Raw genomic sequence first — 20762 nt, forward strand, 5'->3', positions numbered from 1 at the left:
AGCTAGCCGGGAGTAGCAGCTTATCTCGGACTACAGTTACTTGATATCTCTGCTACAGATGAACTGTGTTGTATAAAAAGACACCTCGGACTGCGGACAGTTTGATGAAAAGCGGATCATGCAGTCAATCATACTTCACCGAGCCCAGAACAACCAATAGACACTTCCGGGAAGAGTCGAAACAAAGCTTTTGTACTAAAAACAAAAGTCCCTACTTCTCATTCCATGTCGCTCTCTGGTACCAAGGTGTGAGGGGCCACTGGGGTGTCGCATTGACACGTTAGCCATAAAATACTATTTCTGCCCTACAATTCCAAGTTTTTTTAGAAAGAGCGCGGGAAACGTTGTCCCCGCCGCAACATTTGGCAAGGAGCCTGATTTGTAACGTGTGAAGAGTTATTAGTCTCCCTTAGTGTGAGTTGGAAACTCTACAGACATCAGTCAGCAGGGGTCACAAGATGTGTGATCAATGGGGGGCGGTGTAATCCTCATCCACTTTACTGACCCACCTTGGACACACTGTGCACGTCCCTTCAAAGGGGTCTGCACTGCAGCGCGTGATGGGGGCGGCCCTCGATTCACCGCCTCTTTCATGGCCGACAATGGGGCTGTAGTTGATTCAGTCTTAACTTTTAAGCTGAGCTTCGCGCAATTTTAATAAAGGCACAATTTACTTAGTGATAAGGCGCACTAAAAATATACAACAATGCACGATTCCAACGGGTTTTAAATATCGGAAAACGATGGTTGACATTACAAAGATATGGCTAGTATGGAATGTTTTAGCTAAAAGAAATAAATCACAACATTTGGAAAACAAACGCATTCCCGCGCGAGCAGCCGTGGCATGGAAATGACAGAGTGGGCTTCACAGTGTTCCAAAAGGTTTATCATCGCGCTTATGTCTTCCAGCTAGTAGAAGTAAATGATTGGGCAAGTCTCCTAACTTGGGGAAAAACGTAAATGTGCGTTGCTGGTAGAAGCGCCAGGAACGAAGTCAACTCTCTTTGCTCAGTCTCTAGGGTGGGCGTCCTCAGGGTCCCCAGATCATTTCAGTGACACTAAATATCTTGTATACAGTCCTGGCTGTCACTTCAGGAAACGATTGTTATTACGTGGTTTAGTTCCTTTACTTCAATTAAACTCAACACAGACTACAGCCCCCAAAATGCACTGATTTGCTAAATTAATTTCTGGGACTATTTAGTTCGCAGTAGCGCCCCCAGACTTGTAGTTTTGTCTCTGGAAGTCGGTGTAAAATATGCCTTTTGGGTAACTGTTCGCATGTCACTGTCTCTTAAAGCTCGCTCCAGCAGTATAAAGGCAGTATGTACAGCAACAGTCTCGTGGATTTCTATTTTGACTACATAACCTGCTTTCCTGGGTAGGGGAGCAATGATCGCGTTATGTTAGCAGCCGTGCCGTGTGGCAAAATACGAGGACTGAACAGCAAAAGAGCAACAATTAGAAACAGTATTTTCGAAAAACAAACTATGACTAATAAAAACGCAGTATGGAAATTGAGATTTCCTCCGGTGCTGTTCTCCCCCAAAAAAACACGCGCAGCCAGAAAAGCAGTAAACCTCATAACTGAGTCATAACTCAGAAATTCTGATAGTGCTCAAATAGGTATCCTGCAATACGCTCGGCAGAGTCGCGCCTCTGGCGCCCTCTAGTGTCCGCGGAGCGCACGGCGGCGCCCGCCGCTAGGCGAGGAGCGAGGGAGAGCCGGGCCTGGCCCCGCCCACCCGTGACATCAGCCCTCGCCCACCAGTGCGAAGTGAGGCTCAGCCCTGCCTCTGAAGTGGGCTGTGCGAGGAGCTGGGTCGCTCCCCCTCGGTCTCACTGCGGGCTCGGACCCTCTAGGCGCTCGCACCGGAGCTCTGCCCGGCGTTCATCCCTTCTGGTTTCTGTTTTTTGTTCATTTGGATCTGTACACCGAGGAGTTCTCCACATTGGATTATTGCTCTGGCTCCTTTCTAGCGGGACTTCTTTGTGTCTTTCTAGTCGCCAGGTAAGTGTCTCCATTTAAAAAACACATGATTTCCTCGGAACCTCTCATTTGTTGTTTAGTTTTTTTCCCCCCCCTAACTGCTAAGTGGAAGTGCACAAGCAAAGGGGGTCTTTTGAGTAACTGTTAACGGGACAGACTGGACGTGACAGGAGCCTGTGGACAAGCAGCATCGCCGGAGACGCCTGCGTGAAGGGGCCGGGGTAAAGGGACGCCCCTGCCTGTCTGACCCCCGCTCCGGGGAGGCTCGAGTGGGCGGCCGCCTGTTCTAAACTTGGGCTGCGCTGAATGTGTGGCACGCCGAGAGAGTTGTTTCTGCAGCTGTGACGGGAAATCAGTGTCCCCCTCGCAACCCGGGACCTACACAGACCCCGCCGCCCCCTCCGGAGAGGAGGGCCCCGCCTGGCTCCAAGGCTGCACGGGGCAAGTGTGCATCTACCCCTCGACTGCGCTGCCAGCTCGAGGAATCCGTGTGCTTCAGTGCACTGCCCCCGATGTGCATGCCCACACCCCGGAGGCAACACACACTGCACCAGAGCTCGTGCTTGCCCGGGCACAGGGGGCCGGTGTCGGGCAGGACAGCCTTCAAGCAGCACGGTGTGCACAGAGAGGCACTCTAGGAATCCGTGTGCTCCATTGCACTGCCCTTGATGGGCATGCCCACACCTCGGAGGCACCAGAGGTCGTGCAAGCCCTGGCATAGGGGGCCGGGTGTCAACAGGACTGACTCATGCAGCACGGTGAGCACTGACAGACACTGGCTGCCCGAGGAATCCGCGTGCTCCAGTGCACTGCCCCTGATCTGGATGCCCACACCCCACCACAGGACCAGAGCTGCACACATGCCTGGCACAGGGGGCCGGTGTCAGCAGGACTGACTATGCAGCATAGTGGGCGATAAAATGCACTGGTTGAGCTAGAAACAGACCCCCGCACTGCACTCACTAGGTCTCTACGAGGTATGACCCGGAGGCAGCAAGAGCACAGAGCTGTCCCGCGCTGCAGGAGCTAGAAGGAAGGCGGCCCAGCGCTGCTCTCAGTGCAACCTTGTGCGCAGTAAAACCATGAGGTATTAGGGCGCTCTTAGTAGGGTGAACCTAGGAACACGGAGCAGCCTAGGACTGCACTCTGTCTCTGAGGTAAACCTAGGAACACGGAGCAGCCTAGGGCTGCACTTTCTCTCTGCGGTAAACCTAGGAGCACGGAGCAGCCTAGGACTGCACTCGGTCTCTCTCTGAGGTAACCTGGGAACAGGGAGAAGCCTAGGGCTGCACTCTGTCTCTCTGAGGTAAACCTAGGAGCACAGAGCAGCCCAGCACTGCACACTCTCTCACTCGCTCTCTCTGGTGGGGGTTTGGGGGAGGGGGGGATTAAACATAGAGCAGCCCAGCACTGCACTCTGTCTCTCTGAGGTGAACACAGCATCCGTGCACTGCATTCTTTGTCTGTCTGTGCGGCAAGAGTAGGAGGCAGCAGCCCTGCAGGTGTCTGCATCATTTCTGGCCAAAACGTGTTAACATTCTCTCCGGTTCCACAGCAAAGGGAAAACGCACAGCCCTGTTGCATTCGGGGACACAGGGCACTAGCCCGTGTTTCTTTCAGAGGGCTCTTCCGCCAGCGGTAAAAGATCCACCCGAGCCCAGCGCTTCATCTGCACTGCAAGAACGCACTGGAGGCAGCTGCAGATTTTCACGGTGCAAACCCCGCACGGCCCTTGGTCTCTGGAGCCAGGGGTTGGGGCGGACTCCATTTTGTTCCGGTGTCCGAGGGGAGCGGCGCAGCTCTGAAGTGGCCGCGCTGTGGAGGGTCTGACCCCGCGGATTGTGCAGCCAGGCGAGCGCACTCGAATGTAAACTTCGGGCCGGAGCAGCAGCGCGCTGACACTGACCCTGTGACAGCGCCTTTGCCTCCAGTTAGAAATGGTTTCCAGTAGCCTTTGTCTTTTGTGCTTCTTATGTCACGCACTCGAGGCACTTCTGTGGACTTGTTTTCCTTTATGGGACAGGCTAGTGCTTTTTATTTCTGTAAAAGAACACATATGCCACAATTGGATCTTGCAGTCTTTTCACCGCAACCAGTGGTTATGAGCCCCCCGTCCCATTTTCCACCATAGCAGGTCCTCTTGTGTCTTGAGCAGTGACAGCAAACCCCGACCACCGTTCTGAAATAGACGGGGGATGCCTCGGGCCATCACTGCCTAGATCAATCCTTGCTCCCGTACACTGGGGACTGCTCAGCGTCTTGGTATATTGTTACTCCGAGGCTGCATCGATACCCTCTTACACCAGGGCTTCTTCAGTGCTCACTTCTTGGGGGCTGCCCATGTCCTCATGCACTGACCATCGGTGTAACGCTAAATGACCCTCCTCCCGCCAGAATGGGAAGAAAGGCCCCTGACTCACATATCTCACTTTTATTATTTGGCTGTGAGCTGACTATGGGCCCCCTTGGCAGGTTGCCCCCTCCCCACAGGAGCTAAAGTGGAGTGCTTTACGCCGCTGGCACTGCGCTGTCTCGCAGACTTCGTGCTCCAAGCCCTCATGCAGGGTTGCTATATCGGTGCTGCCTCTGTGCCCTCATCTAGTGACGCTGCCTCGGTGCCATCGTACTGTCTCAAGAGCACTCATGCATTCCTCGTGCACCAGCCTTTCCTTGGTGCCCCCGTGCGCCAGCCCTTCCTCGCCGCCCACGTCGGAGCCTCCGTGCCCTCACGCCTTGGGGTGCCTCGGTGCCCCTGTGCACCAGCGCTGCCCTCACGACCCGGGGCTATCTCGGTGCCTCGGTGCACTAGCGCTGCCCTCACGACCCGGGTGCCTCGGTGCCCCCGTGCACCAGCGCTGCCCTCACGCCCCGGGGTGCCTCGGTGCCCCCGTGTAATAGCCCTTCTCCGGTGCCCCCGTGATCCAGCGCTGCCCTCACGCCCCGGGGTGCCTCGGTGCCCCCGTGTAATAGCCCTTCTCCGGTGCCCCCGTGATCCAGCGCTGCCCTCACGCCCCGGGGTGCCTCGGTGCCCCCGGGCACCAGCGCTGTCTCGATTCCAGACTCCTGCAGGGCAGATTAGCTCAGGCACAGCGACGCAGCTCGCATCACTGACCCTAAGCCCATTAATGCAGAAAGGTGTAAGACGCACATTTGCGCGCAGATGGAAACAAATATGGTCTAACTGGATTCAAGGCGATCCCTTCCACCTTCTGCGGCTCGCGGGCAGCAGGCAATTATTTCGAGGTGTGATCGGAAGCAGTTCGCAATATGAAAAAAATAGTTGTATTTACACTCGCGGCACTCTGCGCGCCCGGATTTGGGGTATAAAAAGGAAAGCGAGGCATTTTCACTTTTAACTTAAACGGTTCATCCGCCTCAAAAAATTATCAGTTTAGTTTTCTTCATAACCCCGCCCAACACTAAAATGTTAAGTCAAACCACACCCAGGCCAGCGCCCAGTCCCCACTCGCGGCGCTGTATTTGCGAGACAATTTGTCAGCGCTGATTTCTGCGACCGAAGGAGCGGCAGAGAGAGGTTTGGTTGTAATCACGGCGCTGTCAGCCGCTCTTAACGGGCTATTCATTATCTCGGCGCTGTCCCCGCTCTGTGTCGAAGGGCCGACCAGACAGAAAGTCCAATTATTCTCAGCATCTATTGCCCGGGGGCGTGCGTCACAAATAAGCGACAGGCTCTGCAATTATTAGTTTAGTGCGAGGATGAAAAATAGCTCAATGTGGAATGGACAGGTACCAGAGAATTAATTTGTCTCATTCGTTAAAGCAGATGTCATTTAATGACTAGATTGCGGTCTTGTGAACCGGAAGACCTGGTTTAAAATCCCGGCGTCCCCCTTACCGCGGTGTGCGGTCTTTGGTAGACTGTACATGCCTACGTCACAACTCGCCTGCTAAAAACAGGGAGCGCTTAGATGTACAACATATGCATTCAGTGCGCTGCACAGCACATCCCCCTTAACTAGTTGCATCTGTCGGCAGACTATTAAAGGAATGTCGTTTTTGATTTAAAAAAAAAAAAAAAAAAAAAAAAAACAGTTCTAGGAAATTCGCTAACGGGGCCCAATCGAAGCCAGAAAATTCCTGTTTTGTTACAAATATTTATGTACCAGTACGGTAAATAAAAAGTGCAATTTCTTCACATTAAAGACATTTCTAGACACGTCACAAGTCGATGAACAGGGAATGATGGAAAAGTGTTCGATGGTGAAAGTGCCTCACGCAGCGAAAGTGCTTATAAATATTAATTAGGTGATGTAGCCCTGACTAAACTGCGCGCGTGGGCCTGCAGCATCCATTTACTGTTTGTCGATTTATCAGGCCAGACCATTGTGTAATCGTTGCTTGGTGGGTGACGACGGCCTAATAAACGGCGCGGTTATTGAAATCAGCTTGACAGGCGAGATCTGACACAATCCTTCAAGAAGGGAACTTATGTTTCCCCCCGTGGCCTCCACGGCTCTCCACGGGAGGCTCTGCTGTAATTAAAAGAGTGAAGGCCGAGCAGCACACATGACTGCTGGCTCCAGAAGGCAGGCTGCTTGCGGAGAGCATCCCCCCCCCCAGCGGGCAGGGGGCCGCAGTAAAAAAGTCACAGCTGCCATATGAAAGGAACCTTTTTTAAACTCAAACAGGGGTCCCAGTCCAGCAGCTTGGCCGAGAATCTAAGTAGCTGGGCTATTGCACTAAAAAATCTATAAAAACTGCAGACTCCTTCCATCAAATGAAGGTGCCTCGAAAACTAATTGGGTTTTGTGCTTTCTAAAGAAACAACACACACTGAGTTTGCCACCGGATATTTATTTGTATGCATTGCAGCAACATTAATATTAATGGCTTATTTGTAAATAGGTATTGCTACCGTACTGTTGTTTCAAGGCGCTTGAATTTAAGGAATTTAGTGTTAAGCTAATATAATAACACCAGATTTAAGGATACTAAAGGCTTTCCGGCACAGTGAAAGTAGTAATTCCTAACTTCAGCACACTTTTCCTAGGATAATAGTGTTTACTACATCGGAGGAACTATGTTTGAAACTGCTAATATTGTAAAACTTTAGGGAATTCACCGAGTTTTTTCGTCACATACAATTGATGATTTTTTTTTAAACGGTTTACAGTGAGAACACTGTAAACAAAAGTTAAGCAATGGAAAATATTCAATAGCTCACGGGGAAAGACTGATTCCCTGCTCATGTCTGGTGTGTGAAAAGTTTGAAGCACTTCAGTGCAGGTTTTAAAACCAGATACCACCGCCTTAAGCGTGCGTTCCGCTGGAGGTGCCTCAAGAGTCTCTTAATCCCTGGGTAGCAGTTACCGAACACGAGGGCCTGGCGAGGATTAACCACGAGGGGCAGAGTAAGAAGTATTTAGAGTGCCCCGGCCGGAGGTGAAGTGTCAGGAATGTGCCTAGGCCCTGGCCCCAGGTGATGCAGCCCCTCAGGGAGGGCGCACTCAAGACCCGGGCGCTCCCTCGGGAGGCCTAGGCCTCAGCCAGGTGTAGGGAAGGGGCAGGATCCGGGAACGTGCGACATCTTCCTGAGCAGCATGGAGATGGTGTTAGGCCGCAGGGACCACCGAGCTCTCCCTGGCGATACTGCGCGGTAGGCGAGAGGCCTACCCCGGGCAGACCACCGCGCTGCAGCCACAGACTGCGAGAGAACCGAGGGGGGCGGAAGTGTCGGCAGGCACAGGGGTCTTTGTGGTGATGCTGCTACAGACGGTTCTTGGGGCCTCCACGGGGTGGGCACACACAATGGCGTTTTGTGTAGCCACAGCTCACCCAGGTCTCAAACCAGCGAGCACGGAGAATGGAGGCGGAAAGAGGGAGGCATACACACATTCGTACTTGAAGTCTCAGGCGCCTTTACATTTAATGCAATGCATTTCCGTGTGAGTTAAACAAGGGGTTGAGCCACCGAAGCACCCAAGGGTGCATAATCCCAAGAGTTGTAATTATCCACCGCTCAGTTTTTTTTAGTTTTTTTTAGACAGGGCAACGTAGGTTCCCTCTTGCACCGAAAGCAATCTCAGCAGCCAGAAGCAGTAGGTTTAAGGAGATAGAACTAACGTTTTCTAAGACCCACTTGTTTTGTTTGTTTGTTTGTTTTAAGGATGCTCAAACGTGGCAAGTAAAAGGATGTGGTGGCAAATTCTGTGTTGGCGTCCCTGTAAAGAACTAAGGGCATCTGATGATGATGCAACGTGGCTATTTGATCCACATGGTCCTCAACCCACAACTTTTAAGTTATCTATCACCCTAGCTGGGGACCGCTTCTGAATGTCCATAGTGCACCTGACTGCAGATGCCACGAGGGTCACGTTGCCTGTCTTTGATGAAGATTAGCTGAAGGTGTCGTGCAGGGCTATAAAACCTAGACTAGCTATAGACGTCATGCATGGCTATAAAATCAAGTCTTGCTGAAGGTGTCGCATGGCTATAAAATCTACACTAGCTAAAGACGTCATGCATAGCTCTAAATCCTGGACTAGCTGAAGGTGTCGTGCATAGCTCTAAATCCTGGACTAGCTGAAGGTGTCGTGCATAGCTCTAAATCCTGGACTAGCTGAAGGTGTCGTGCATGGCTATAAAACCTAGGCTGGCTGAAGGTGTTGTGCATGGCTATTAAACTAAGACTAGCTGAAGGTGTTGTGCATGGCTATAAAACCAAGACTGGCTAAAGGCATCATTAAGGACTATAAAACTAAGACTAGTTAGAATGAAGTGTCATGCTGTTTTGTATCACAATTTAAACTGACCATGTGTAGCAGGCTTAAGAGTGTGCGTGCATTGGCTGGATTTTTAAGAGTGGGTTCTTACGATGGTGGCCATTTACAAACAATCGAATGCATCAAGCAACTGTCTTGTTTTGAACTAATTTAGCAGTGGCTTCCACACAATCAATGTGACAAAAGAACCAAAATGACAAAACCACTTGCTCAGCGATCCGTGTTTCTACTACATTACCAAAAACATGAAATAACCTCAGCTGGACTGATTGAGCCCCAGCCTACCTGCTAACTTTAGGGTGTGCTCCAGCCCTAGACAGCACTCTAGGACACGTGTACAATATCAGCAGAACATGAAAGTACAGCAGACCTGCAGTGCTAATCCCACCAACCTGTCAATGGACAGAAGGCCGTACAAAAGGAGCACCATAGCTCTGATATCGAGGAAACAACATGCACCTCGAAAGCACATCACATATTCCCAAATACAGCCCAGTGGTCTCCCTACAACCACTTTTCATCAACTGACCAGCACAAACGTGCAGTAGTTGGCCCACTCGTCTCCAAATACGCAATAACAAATGCCATATTGAAATACCATCACAATGTAATTTTTATTTTTGTTTTTACTCGTGTGGTTTTCATGTGCATCCATATTAAACTAAACATTAGGAGCAATCACACGTCTTGCTGCTGTGCAACTAATCTCAGCACTGTGTCCCATTTCTAACACATGATGCAGTCCACCCGTTCCTGCCTTAAAAAAGTTCTAAAATCCGATGCTTAACAATACCCGGGTCCCCTCGGGGGCAGGGGGCCGCAGCTCTGTTTGAGGCACGGTGGCCTGATCACAGCGCCTTGCAGCGGCCCCTCTCCTTACATCCTGCGACGTCAGCAGCAGTGACCTGACAACAGGGAGATCGAAGGGGAGCCTGTCTGGGCCAAGCAGCGGGAGTCCCCCCATTTTCTGTGTCAGCAGGATGACTGCTCCTTTTCGAACGTAGAAACACGTCGTGACCCCTGACCCCGCAGATAAAAGGCAGGGCCCAATACACGCTGCTACCAGCAGACCTGGAGGAACGGATGGAAAATGTAGGCATGGGCAGGAACTGCGAAGTTGGGTAGACACAGGGCGGAGTACACGTTTGCGCACATCCTGTGTTTGACATCATTGCAGTTTCAAGCAGACAGGACAGATTTCCCGCCAGAATCCTATCCGAGAACACCGGTGTTCCTGTCAGCCCACTGTCACCACTGACAGCAGCCTAGACCTCCGGGCAGCCTGCATAACAAAGGAGTAAAGAGGAAGAGATTTAGAGCTTCAAAAGCCAAAATATATGCTGTTACCAGTATTGTCTTTTTCTTAATCTCTACCCATTCAGTTTTCGCACTGATGAAACGGCCAGAACTCATTCTCGCTATTTAAGAAGAGGGCGGGTTAATTAGCCTAATCACGTTGAAAGTGGCTTATTGGGGTTTGCCGTCAGTACACCCCATCAAAGATGCACCAGAACCGAACTCTCCGTGAAACGGGCTGGAAGGGCTGGCATTACCCCTTTTTTGCTCTACATGCTCATGTGCACTTGAACCCAGCCAGCTCCTATTTTAACGTGCCCCGAGACAGGGGTTTCACTCCCCCCTTCACAGATGCTTCTCCCGTGTGGCTTTTCATACGTATTACTTTATGTTATTACCAAGCAAGCATCTTTATGTTACTACCAAGCAAGCATCTGTGCAGTTCGATGAATGTGTACAGTCATTCAGGTGTAAGTGCATTACCACCCACCCCTTGTCAGGCGTAAGTCTCGTTTACCAGTGGTAACGTGTGCCCCTGGTTTCAGCTGGGGGCACCAGCACTCATGCTCGGGGCGGAGGCTTATTTTTCATCATCAGACTTCGACCCAAAGCAAGAGGAACTAACAGAGGAACAGAAAGGAGGGATTAAACTCCTGCAAGAGGAAGATAACAGACAGGACGTGTGGAGTGGTGAGTGGCAGGAGGTGAAGTTAAGCCTAGGCAGCCCTGGTAATGAAAAACGCTGGGCCCAGGCACTTTTTGTTTTCACAAATTAGGCACTATTAGTGCCTCGAAGCCACCCGAGTGTTAGAAGGGTCTTTTTTTGTATATTCGCTGGTGTGGAGGATAGTGTGAGGGGGAGATACGGGTACCACAGAGGCTCCAGAGGCTGGTTGGCCCTGGATTGGGAAAAGCCCTCGAGTTATACTTTGAAATCTCTAGTGACTACTAATTTCGGGCCAACAAAGATAGTTATTATCCAAATAAACGCATACACGCGTCTCATTGCAGGACCACCTCTTCTAATGACACCGCCAATGTTGAATCAAACAAGCCGAGGCTGTCGACTATGGAAACACTACCGCCGTTCAAAAACATGAAGCCACTTACGATGAACACAGCACCGTTTCAAATCTGCTCGCAAGGAGAACCGCCCATTCATTACTCCCGGCCCTCCCCAAAACGTACAGCAAGACAAGGCACTCGGCAGAAAAAAGGACAGCGAGTGCATGAAATATGGCCTTTAATTTCCACTTTTTTCCAGAGCAGACCGCTGTCAAGCAGGAAACACAGATATTTACTGGTAGTCTCGCCGAAATTGCATATCTTGGGTTTCAGCCAAAAAACGCTAAAGCATTTATTATTTACCACTCTGGGCCCTTAAAACATTTGATTTCTGAAACAGATGCTGGGTCCGCTGCATGCTGTGTAATTACCGAGAGCGAGAGACATGCAAACTGTAGCTTGTGCATTCCTTTAATTTCAGGGTCAAAGACTTCAGTTTCAGTCAGACACTGGCACCGTGTGACTGGCGAGCTCGTGACCAGGTGACCTCCGGCCCCAGACACAACATGCCGTCTGGCAACGAGACCTTTCAGAAATAACTCGAGATTATCTCCGTGGAGAGGCCCGTGTTAACGTGACAACATGTTTTTATTCTGAGACTGCCTCTGGAGACAGTGTGTAAATGAGCGAACATGTTTCATTCGAAATGCCGAGCATGTGTCGAAAATAGTCTTGGGTTGGCAAATTAATCTGCTGGCGGAGTTGGTTTACTCTGTTGAGGGGATTAGGCCGCGTTTCTGCTGAATGAGTCCGTTTGGTTGGTTGGTGGAGGGGATTGACTGTTCTGCTAGTGGAGGTGGTTTGGTTGGTGGAAGCAGTGGGCTGTGTTCTGCTAGCGGAGTTGGTTTGGTTGGTGAAGGCAGTAGGCTGTTTTCTGCTAGCGGAGTTGGTTTGGTTGGCGGACGGGATAGGCTGTGTTCTGCTAGCGAAGTTGGTTTGTTTGGTGGAGGCAGTAGGTTGTATTCTGCTAGCGGAGCAGGTTTGTTTGTCGGAGGGGGTAAGTTGTGTGCTGCTGGCGGAGTGGGTTTGATTTGCGGAGGAGCTAGGCTGTGTTCAGCTAGCAGACTTGGTTTGGTTGGTGGAGGGAGTAAGCTGTGTCCTGATAGTAGAGTTGGTTTGGTTGGTGGGGGAGTAGGTGGGGTTCTGCTAGCAGAGTTGGTTTGCTCAGTGGAGGGGTTAGTAGTCCAAGGAGGCTTGCAGGGACATTAATGAATCAGGAAGAAGTTATTAACTGCACTATGACCAGTACAGTAAGGTCACAGTGGGCAGGACACAACAGAGTCCACGGTTTGCGACTATCTAGACACAAGGTGGTTCATCTTTCAATGAAGACAGTGCAAGTTAAGCATATCCTATAATGCTGAGTGATGAATACGACTGTCTGAAACAAAAGCCAGGGCCACTCCTTGAATATTTGCTTGAAAGCCATACTTAAGTACTCCTACCAAAATGAAGTAAAGGATGGCTTTATACAAAGGCACAGTCACATGTAGTAAAGTTGGTCCAACTTAAATTGACAGGCATGACAACAACTTTTCACATGGAACTTGTTCAGTGGCTGTGCAACTTCTATCTACATACGTACATTTTACAGAAAATTTGCATAAATTGAATGTTTTCAGTGTAGCCTGGCAGCTGAGCATTATCTTTCCATGTTGTCCTCCTTAAGTAGGTTACTTGATCATGAAGTCGGCTGTATGCGCTTAGGGCAGCCTTACAGAAATTCATTTCAAATGTAGAAATAACACTACAGGCTTAGTAAAAACTCTAAGAATAGTTAGACAGTGTGCACGCCTTCACATTATTGCAGCCCATCAACAGCCACTGGGAGGCATGCTCTAGGAGCGTGTGACAGTCAGTCAGTGGGACGACTGACACTTCATCCATTGGCTTGTAGCGCTGTTGCGCGAGAGGGAGTAATAGTGGGGGCACAGTTACAGTACCTTGCAGGGTATAGGAGACAAGGATGGCAGAGGGTTGAAGCGTGTGGGAACAGAGTGGCTCAATTGCATTCGAGTCACAGGGCCACCTGGAACGTTTTGTATTGGGCAGCACAGGATTAGGGCCACAAGAATAGAGATGCCAAAATATGGACGGAATGGAGCGGGAAATGCAAAGGTGGTATAACCAGCTCAATGGGTGGAGCCTGGAAAAGGTGGGGTTGGCAGTAGCTAAAGGTTTGCAGAAACAGTTCAGGGAGAGAGTGAACCGCTTCTGAGTGAAAGCTAACATTATATACATAAGGATAAACACTATAAAGCGATGAAGGAACAGCGAAGGGGGCAAAAAAGCAGCCGATAGATGTCTGTTCTACAGGTCGAAGGAAACAGGACCTGCTAGAAGAGGGAATGAGATACCAAGTTTAATTTTAACAAGTTCTGCACGGACCTACAATGCATATGTAGTGTATGTAAGCCCACATAGAAGAAGTACCACTATGAACCAGAAATATGAGAGAGTGGGACTGGAACAGCAATATAACCTAGGTTAATAGAACTCGCATCGCACTCACTGAGACACAGTAACATATACGCGTACTCTGCCTGTGATCAGACAGTGATATCTCTCACAGTCCCAGTGAGTTAGCAAAAAGAGATAGTCTCCCACGAATAGGATGCCGGTTCAATGTGCAAAACATGAAAGGGGAAAGCTGAATTCCTGCCAAAGTTATAATCAGTAATGTAAAGCCATCAATCGCCAGTGTGGCATTTCCTCAAAACACGTCAGTGCCTGCTCTTGCCATTTGTTGATGAAACACTTTTCTTTTCACAGGAACTGAAAAGCCTAAGGTGACTGAAGAGATATCCGAGAGAAAGCGAGAGGCACGCGCTTCCTCTCCCCAGAAGGCGAGCGTCCGCCTCCCGCCAGCAATCCCTTCCGCCACCGCGAGGCTTCTCCAGCTCTGATGCCGTCACTTTGTGCAGGTGCACGAGGAGCGGAGGCGCCAAACCAGTGATGCACCCCAGCAGGCCCTCCGTCATCAGGATGTAACACTGTTCAAAACATTTATCCCCGGCCGCAGAAACCCTTCCTTCGAGAGCCTCCTGAAGGGAGCTTCGACATTCCAGCCTGGACCCTGCGAACGGTGTCCCTGAGGGGGAGCTGCCGGCCCTCGCTCGCGCCACGCACTCTGGCCTGGAATAATTGCCAGACAAAAATTTCTGTTGAGGCTGTTTAACCACACAAAAGGATTCGGGCCTAAAAGAAAAGGAGCCCTTGTTTGCTACCAGGAAGCCGGAGATTGATTTCCCACCGGGCAGCCTGGTGCGCTCGTCGACCATGATGCACCTTTGGTGGAATGCTGACGGAAGTACTTGGGAGGAGGCTTGAGGTGCACGAGGCAGACCGCGGCCGCGGGAGTACTACCACACTGGGGTGTCGTAGACTGATAAATGGTCTCTGGTGTACCACTGGAGCCCCTCCGGTCAGCACCCACCGACGTGCACTGGGGAACCGCCAGCAGGCCGCTTACCCTCAGCCTTTTCATCAGGTAGGCCGAATACTGATGCATGTGCCTCTGTTCATGCCTGAGAAAGTAAAGTGAGATTCGTAATCAGGTCTGTGAAAGGAAAGGTCAGAGTGCCAGTGCCTAATTGGCGTATAAAATGTTGTTACAGCAATTAAAATGTAAACTGAAATATGTTTTTGCCACACTTTTGAGTAATCTTAATGACACCAGCTGGGTATTTGCATACAGATGAAAAGGGACCACATGATTATGTTCTGCTTCACGTGTATGTACAGGAAGTAGTCATGCAGAAGATTAAGGCAGCCTATTATCAGCATTTTGCTTGGTATAGTAAATATTCAGTTATGCTTCAAATGGTGCATAAAATCATCTCACTAACACGGTGTTCAGTAGGTAAGATTATTTATTAAAATATGTACCTTTTGCAGCTCAGAAATGAAACTTGAAACCAACTAACTCAGGGACTAGTGCAGTGGTCTTCAAACTTTTTAATGCTGTGTGCCCTCCCCCCCAACCCCAAGTGGAAAAAAAAATCACTGGGCCCCCTCAACATTTTTCACAAATATTCTCTTAAAATGGCAGTGTTTAAATATGTCAAGGTATATTTAAGCATTGCAGTTAATTTCTGTTATCTTTTTTGAAATGCAATTAAATACATGTTTGCCAAACATACTATTCTGGCGAGGCAGGCCTTACTAACTTCTAACGGTATCCACAGCATGATTATTGGAAATAGGGGTGGGGTTTTTGAAGATTATTTGGAGTTGCATCTCTTTTGACACAAACACCCAGCTTGGATATAAATGACAAAAGTTGTTAGTGATGGCCCATTACAGAGCAGTTTACTGTTTCTAATTTTTCCCTTCTTAAAACAAAGCACTGTTATCCGCACAATACTCCTTTCAGCCAGTGCTTGGCACCCTTCCCCCCCCCCCCCCCACCGAGATCACCTGAGGCCCCCCCCCTAGTGGGGCTGCCTCCTAGTTTGAAGACCCCTGGACTAGTGTGACTTTTTGCGTTAATCATGGTACACCTATGTTTAATCACATTAGAAAATATTTCACTGCTGGACCTTATTCATAAGGTTGCCACATTACCATAGGTTTTCGGTAACACCATTATGTCAGAACCAGGCTTATTTTGACTGCCTAATGGGAGTTTAATTGGATTAAAGCATCTAATCGCATAGATATTCAAGAGGAAAGCGCAGCACAGTCAAGAGTGGCAGAGTTGACCCTCTTACTTCATGTTGTCGACTTGTTCCTCAGTATTCCCTGTTGTGCCGGGCCAACAGCAAGCCTGGCAGGAAAGACGTTGGGGGTTTGTCAGAATCCTTCCATGTTGTACAGTTAAAACAGCCCTATGGTGTGAAGATTCTCCCAAATAAACTCTACTGGTATGTTTGTAAACTGGGATTCCAAGACTCTGTAAACCAGTAAACATGTGGCCTTTCGTTTAGTCTTTGCCAAATAATCCCTAGAAAGCCCCTATTTACAGTAGTGAAATCACATAGAGAATCATGGAAAATCCTTGCGCAAAGCGGATTCTTAAAGTTAGAATGATATATAGAAAAATATTTTTAGCATGAAACAAATACCAAAATAATCATATTTGTGCTGTTGTTTAGGGACACTTAAAAGGAACCTCGTGTGTAAAGCATTTGCCCATGAGTTTTCTTTTAAAAAACATATCTAGTCAATAATATGATCAACTTATACAGATGGGTATCCAAATTAATTACTATTCTTCTTCAGTATGCTTTCCTGTTTTCTACTGTACCTTTGTTCAAATGCTGGCACTTTTGTCTATCAACGACCTTTAAAATGCCACCCATATCACAGATGTTTTTCTCCGATTTCTTTTAGACCTCAAGAGCTCAGCAAAGCATCTTCCATAAAAACAAAGAAAACTCATCAACAGAGACCATGATTGGCGCAAAGTGGAGCTTTTTGCTAATATGGACAAAGATATGGTTCTTCCTTGAGATGGCACCTCAGTTCGCCAGTGCCAAACCTTGCCCCTCACTATGCCGATGTGATGCAGGGTTTATTTATTGCAATGATCGAGACTTAACATCCATTCCCATTGGAATTCCAGATGATGCTACCACCCTTTATCTTCAAAACAATCACATTAACAATGCTGGGATTCCTTCAGATCTCAAAAGGCTAGAAAAGGTGGAGCGAATTTACTTATACCGGAACAGTTTAGATGAATTCCCCATCAATCTTCCAAAGCACCTTAAAGAACTACATTTGCAGGAGAACAATATCAGGACTATCACATATGATTCACTTTCCCAAATTCCATGGCTAGAAGAACTTCATCTGGATGATAATTCGGTTTCTGCTGTGAGCATCGAAGATGGAGCTTTCCGGGACAATATCTTTCTTCGACTTCTCTTCCTCTCTCGAAATCACCTGAGTACTATTCCATGGGGCTTGCCCAAGACCATTGAAGAGCTGCGCTTGGACGATAACCGTATTTCCATTATTTCAGAGCCTTCCCTCCAAGACCTTACAAACCTGCGGCGTCTTGTTTTAGATGGGAATTTGTTGAACAACCAAGGCCTGGGTGAAAACGTATTCGCCAATCTTGTTAATTTGACAGAGCTCTCTTTGGTCCGAAACTCTCTGTCATCACCACCTGTGAATTTGCCAGGCACAAGCCTGAGAAAGCTTTACCTTCAAGATAATCACATGAACCGCGTCCCAGCAAATGCTTTTGCTGACCTGAGACAACTATACAGGCTTGATATGTCAAACAATAACATCACTGTATTGCCTCAGGGTATCTTTGATGACTTGGATAATTTAACTCAATTGTTTCTTCGGAACAACCCTTGGTATTGCGGATGCAAGATGAAATGGGTACGGGACTGGCTGCAGTCACTTCCTTCCAAAGTCAATGTACGTGGGCTAATGTGCCAAGCACCAGAACGGGTGCGAGGAATGACTATAAAGGACCTCAACACAGAACTTTTTGAATGTAAAGACACCGATATTGTAGAGACAATTCAGATCACTACTGCAATGTCCAACACATTGTATCCTGCGCAAGGTCAGTGGCCAGATTCTGCGACCAAACAGCCAGAGATCAGAAATCCTGACTTGAATAAAATCTTCCGAACCACTGCTACTCCAATACGAAAAATCATCACAATTAATGTGAAATCTGTAACAACCGACACTGCCCACATTTCTTGGCAAGTTGCACTCCCTATGACCGCACTAAGGCTGAGTTGGCTTAAGATGGGTCACAGCCCTGCCTTTGGATCTATAACCGAAACAATTGTTACAGGTGACCGGACTGAGTACCTGCTTACCGCTCTTGAGCCAGAATCTCCATACCGAATTTGTATGGTTCCCATGGAAACCAGTAACATCTATTTATCAGATGAAACCCCAGTGTGCATCGAGATTGAAACAGTGCCTCTTAAAATGTACAATCCTACCACAACCCTAAACCGAGAGCAGGAGAAAGAACCTTACAAAAACTCCAGCTTGCCATTGGCTGCTATCATTGGGGGAGCAGTGGCCTTCGTAGCGATTGCGCTCCTTGCTCTAGTGTGCTGGTATGTCCACAGAAATGGCTCTCTGTTTTCGAGGAACTGTGCATACAGCAAGGGCCGTCGGAGAAAGGACGATTATGCAGAAGCTGGTACAAAAAAGGATAACTCCATTCTGGAAATCAGAGAGACTTCTTTTCAGATGATACCTATAAACAATGATCCAATCACAAAAGAGGACTTTGTGATACATACGATATTCCCACCCAACGGGATGAGTCTGTATAAAAACAATCACAGTGAGAGCAGTAGCAACAGAAGCTACAGAGACAGTGGCATCCCAGACTCAGACCATTCGCATTCATGATACTGAAAACAGACTTTTTGTAAGATTTAACAAAAAAGTGACTTAAGAACACTGTTTTACAGCAAAACACTGGAAAAGACTGAGAAAGCAATGTATTGTACATTTGCCATATAATTTATATTTAAGAACTTTTTATTAAAAGTTTCAAAATTCAGGGTACTGCTGCGGTTAAAGTAGTGGAGAGACCTGACCACAATTCTATATTTTAGTATTTTTTAGTAATTTGTACTGTATTTTCCTTGCTAATATTGAAGTTACGGATCATTTAACTTTTTGTGTTCTACTGAGTAAGATGACTTGTTGACTGTGAAAGTGAATTTTCTTGCTGTGTTGAACAATCAGGACTTGGCATTCATTGGAGACCCTTGTAGTATAAGCACAGGTTATTTCTCACTTTGGTATTAAACAGTGTTACTCTGCGAGGACTGGAAGCAAAATACAGTGGCAAGAATTCACACGGGAAAATGGTTGGGTCCATTGAATCTGTATATCAGACTTTCCTCAATGAACAAAATTTGTGAAGTAATGGGCAGAACCCGTATGTAAATTATTCATTTGTTTTGTTAGTATTTCTTCCTCCCCACGAATGCTTACATTGGTACAACAATTCACAGGTGTCTGTAACGGCTGCTTGAATTAGCTGACATTATTCTAAAAACTCTAGTCTGAAACACAAAGATGCTCTAGCTTACTGAACAGATACAAACACACAAGCTCTCAATTTACAAGCTATACTGACCCATGATTCATTATAGCCAAAGAAAAACTTATCAACAAATGTAAAAAAAAAGAAAATGCTATTTGATATTCTGATAAATATTAAATATGAATCATGTGCCCTAATTTCATAGAGGTGGAAACAATCTCTTGGTAAATTACACATTTGCCCATTACTCTCACAGCAGCCTGCACATTGCTGAAAACAACATCAGTGCACCATGCTTTTCATTTTATTACTTGTGAGCTGTTTTATAGTCAAATAAATGGGCCACAACTTTGTTGCCATAATTTCCCCCCAATCTCTCCAACTGAAGACCAAAGTGCAGCGTTTGCCCTTTGGCCAGTCTTGTATGTGCCTTGATCCAACGCTACTTGTATTCAGCTTTTCAAATCTGTGACAACTTTTTCATACACAATTGAAAAATATTGGTCTTAATGCTGAATAAAACCTAAAAAGTGAATGAATTCAACTTTTGTTGTTGCTGGCTGCTTATGTTCTTGGAAAAGCATCATTGTTTGCAAACTACTCTCCGGGAATGTAATCGAAATACTACTTTTAATTTGCATATTCCTAATATTTTGTTTGTCCTCTCCTGCTCTGGGTGTTGTTACCGGTTACTATATAATATTTGCAGTTCCAGGCAGCTAGTTAAAGTACCGTATAGTATTTGCAGTGCCAGGCAGCTAGTTAGAAACATATAAACATATCCTTGTCGTTTAAGGTACACAAGAAGTTTGCATATGTTTTAAGAAAAACTTGAGTTTCCATGTGTGTCTTCTGAAAATATAATGCAGTTAATCGTAAAGTAACTGATAATGATGCAATTGAAAGATTTCTCACTGGTGTAAAAATTAGCTTGCTGTTTTTGTGTACACCAACAACCTTGGTTAATGGCACAAGTATTCCATTTTACCTTGTCACAACAGTTGTAGACATCATGGGCTCATACTGAAAGGGCCAACCGGATAGAAATAGCCGCCCGTTACATTTTGGAAGTGCTTCCCAGCACAGGAAAACACAACACATTTAGCTGGCCGTAGCAGAACTGTACATTTTAAACACCGTGCTTCCGAGTTCAACAAAACGGTGGCCTCCCAAAGGCGTAATTAATCAAGGTACAGTATATCTGAGCCCTGTGCTTCTGCACGAAAGAGGCAGTCACCTGAAGCTAATTCCAACATTGGTATTATTGAGAACTTGTATAAACCTTCCAGCGTTCAGGCCTGTCCTCAACAATAGGGCAGGGGTAAACCTAGACCGTGATTTTAGAGCTACTGCCTTTCTCAGAGTGGAAACAACAGCGAGGAAAGCACAATCCTGCCTCAGATAACCGTGCATTCAACACATTGAAGTACCAGAAGCCATTTCCACACCTTGATCGTCCAGTTTCTTGTCCAAGTCAGACACCACCAGTATGGGCTAATTTGAGGACAATTATGAGTTAAGTACCACCTTGTTTAGCCAAAAACACATACAAATCAGCTACTGAGAAGTGCAAGTATACAAAGAAAGGTGCCGGGTTGTGGCTTGCATGGTATGTTGCGAAGATCACATTTGCTATTAAACAGGGAAATGTCGGTCAGGGATTTCCTGTTTTTCA

General features: G+C 47.5%; 2 protein-coding genes across 5 annotated transcripts in view; one reads left to right on the forward strand and one right to left on the reverse strand.

Annotated features, from left to right (window-relative positions):
- Positions 1-20762, reverse strand: part of MACROD2 (mono-ADP ribosylhydrolase 2) — a 5612477-nt gene that overhangs the window by 4894021 nt on the left and 697694 nt on the right. The window lies entirely within an intron of this gene.
- FLRT3 (fibronectin leucine rich transmembrane protein 3) lies at positions 1793-19631 on the forward strand. Its single transcript, XM_069234095.1, has 3 exons — positions 1793-2014; positions 13870-14587; positions 16432-19631. Exons 2-3 carry the CDS (start codon positions 14396-14398, stop codon positions 18439-18441), a joined length of 2202 nt encoding a protein of 733 aa, XP_069090196.1. The 5' UTR covers positions 1793-2014; positions 13870-14395; the 3' UTR covers positions 18442-19631.

This window comes from Pleurodeles waltl, chromosome 5 (assembly GCF_031143425.1).
Source record: "Pleurodeles waltl isolate 20211129_DDA chromosome 5, aPleWal1.hap1.20221129, whole genome shotgun sequence".
NCBI lineage: Eukaryota > Metazoa > Chordata > Amphibia > Caudata > Salamandridae > Pleurodeles > Pleurodeles waltl.

Coding starts and splice junctions, on each gene's coding strand:
- FLRT3 (XM_069234095.1), top strand. CDS start 14,396: ATGCTGACGGAAGTACTTGGGAGGAGGCTTGAGGTGCACGAGGCAGAC. Junction 14,588..16,431: donor ACCCTCAGCCTTTTCATCAG/GTAGGCCGAATA, acceptor GATTTCTTTTAG/ACCTCAAGAGCTCAGCAAAG.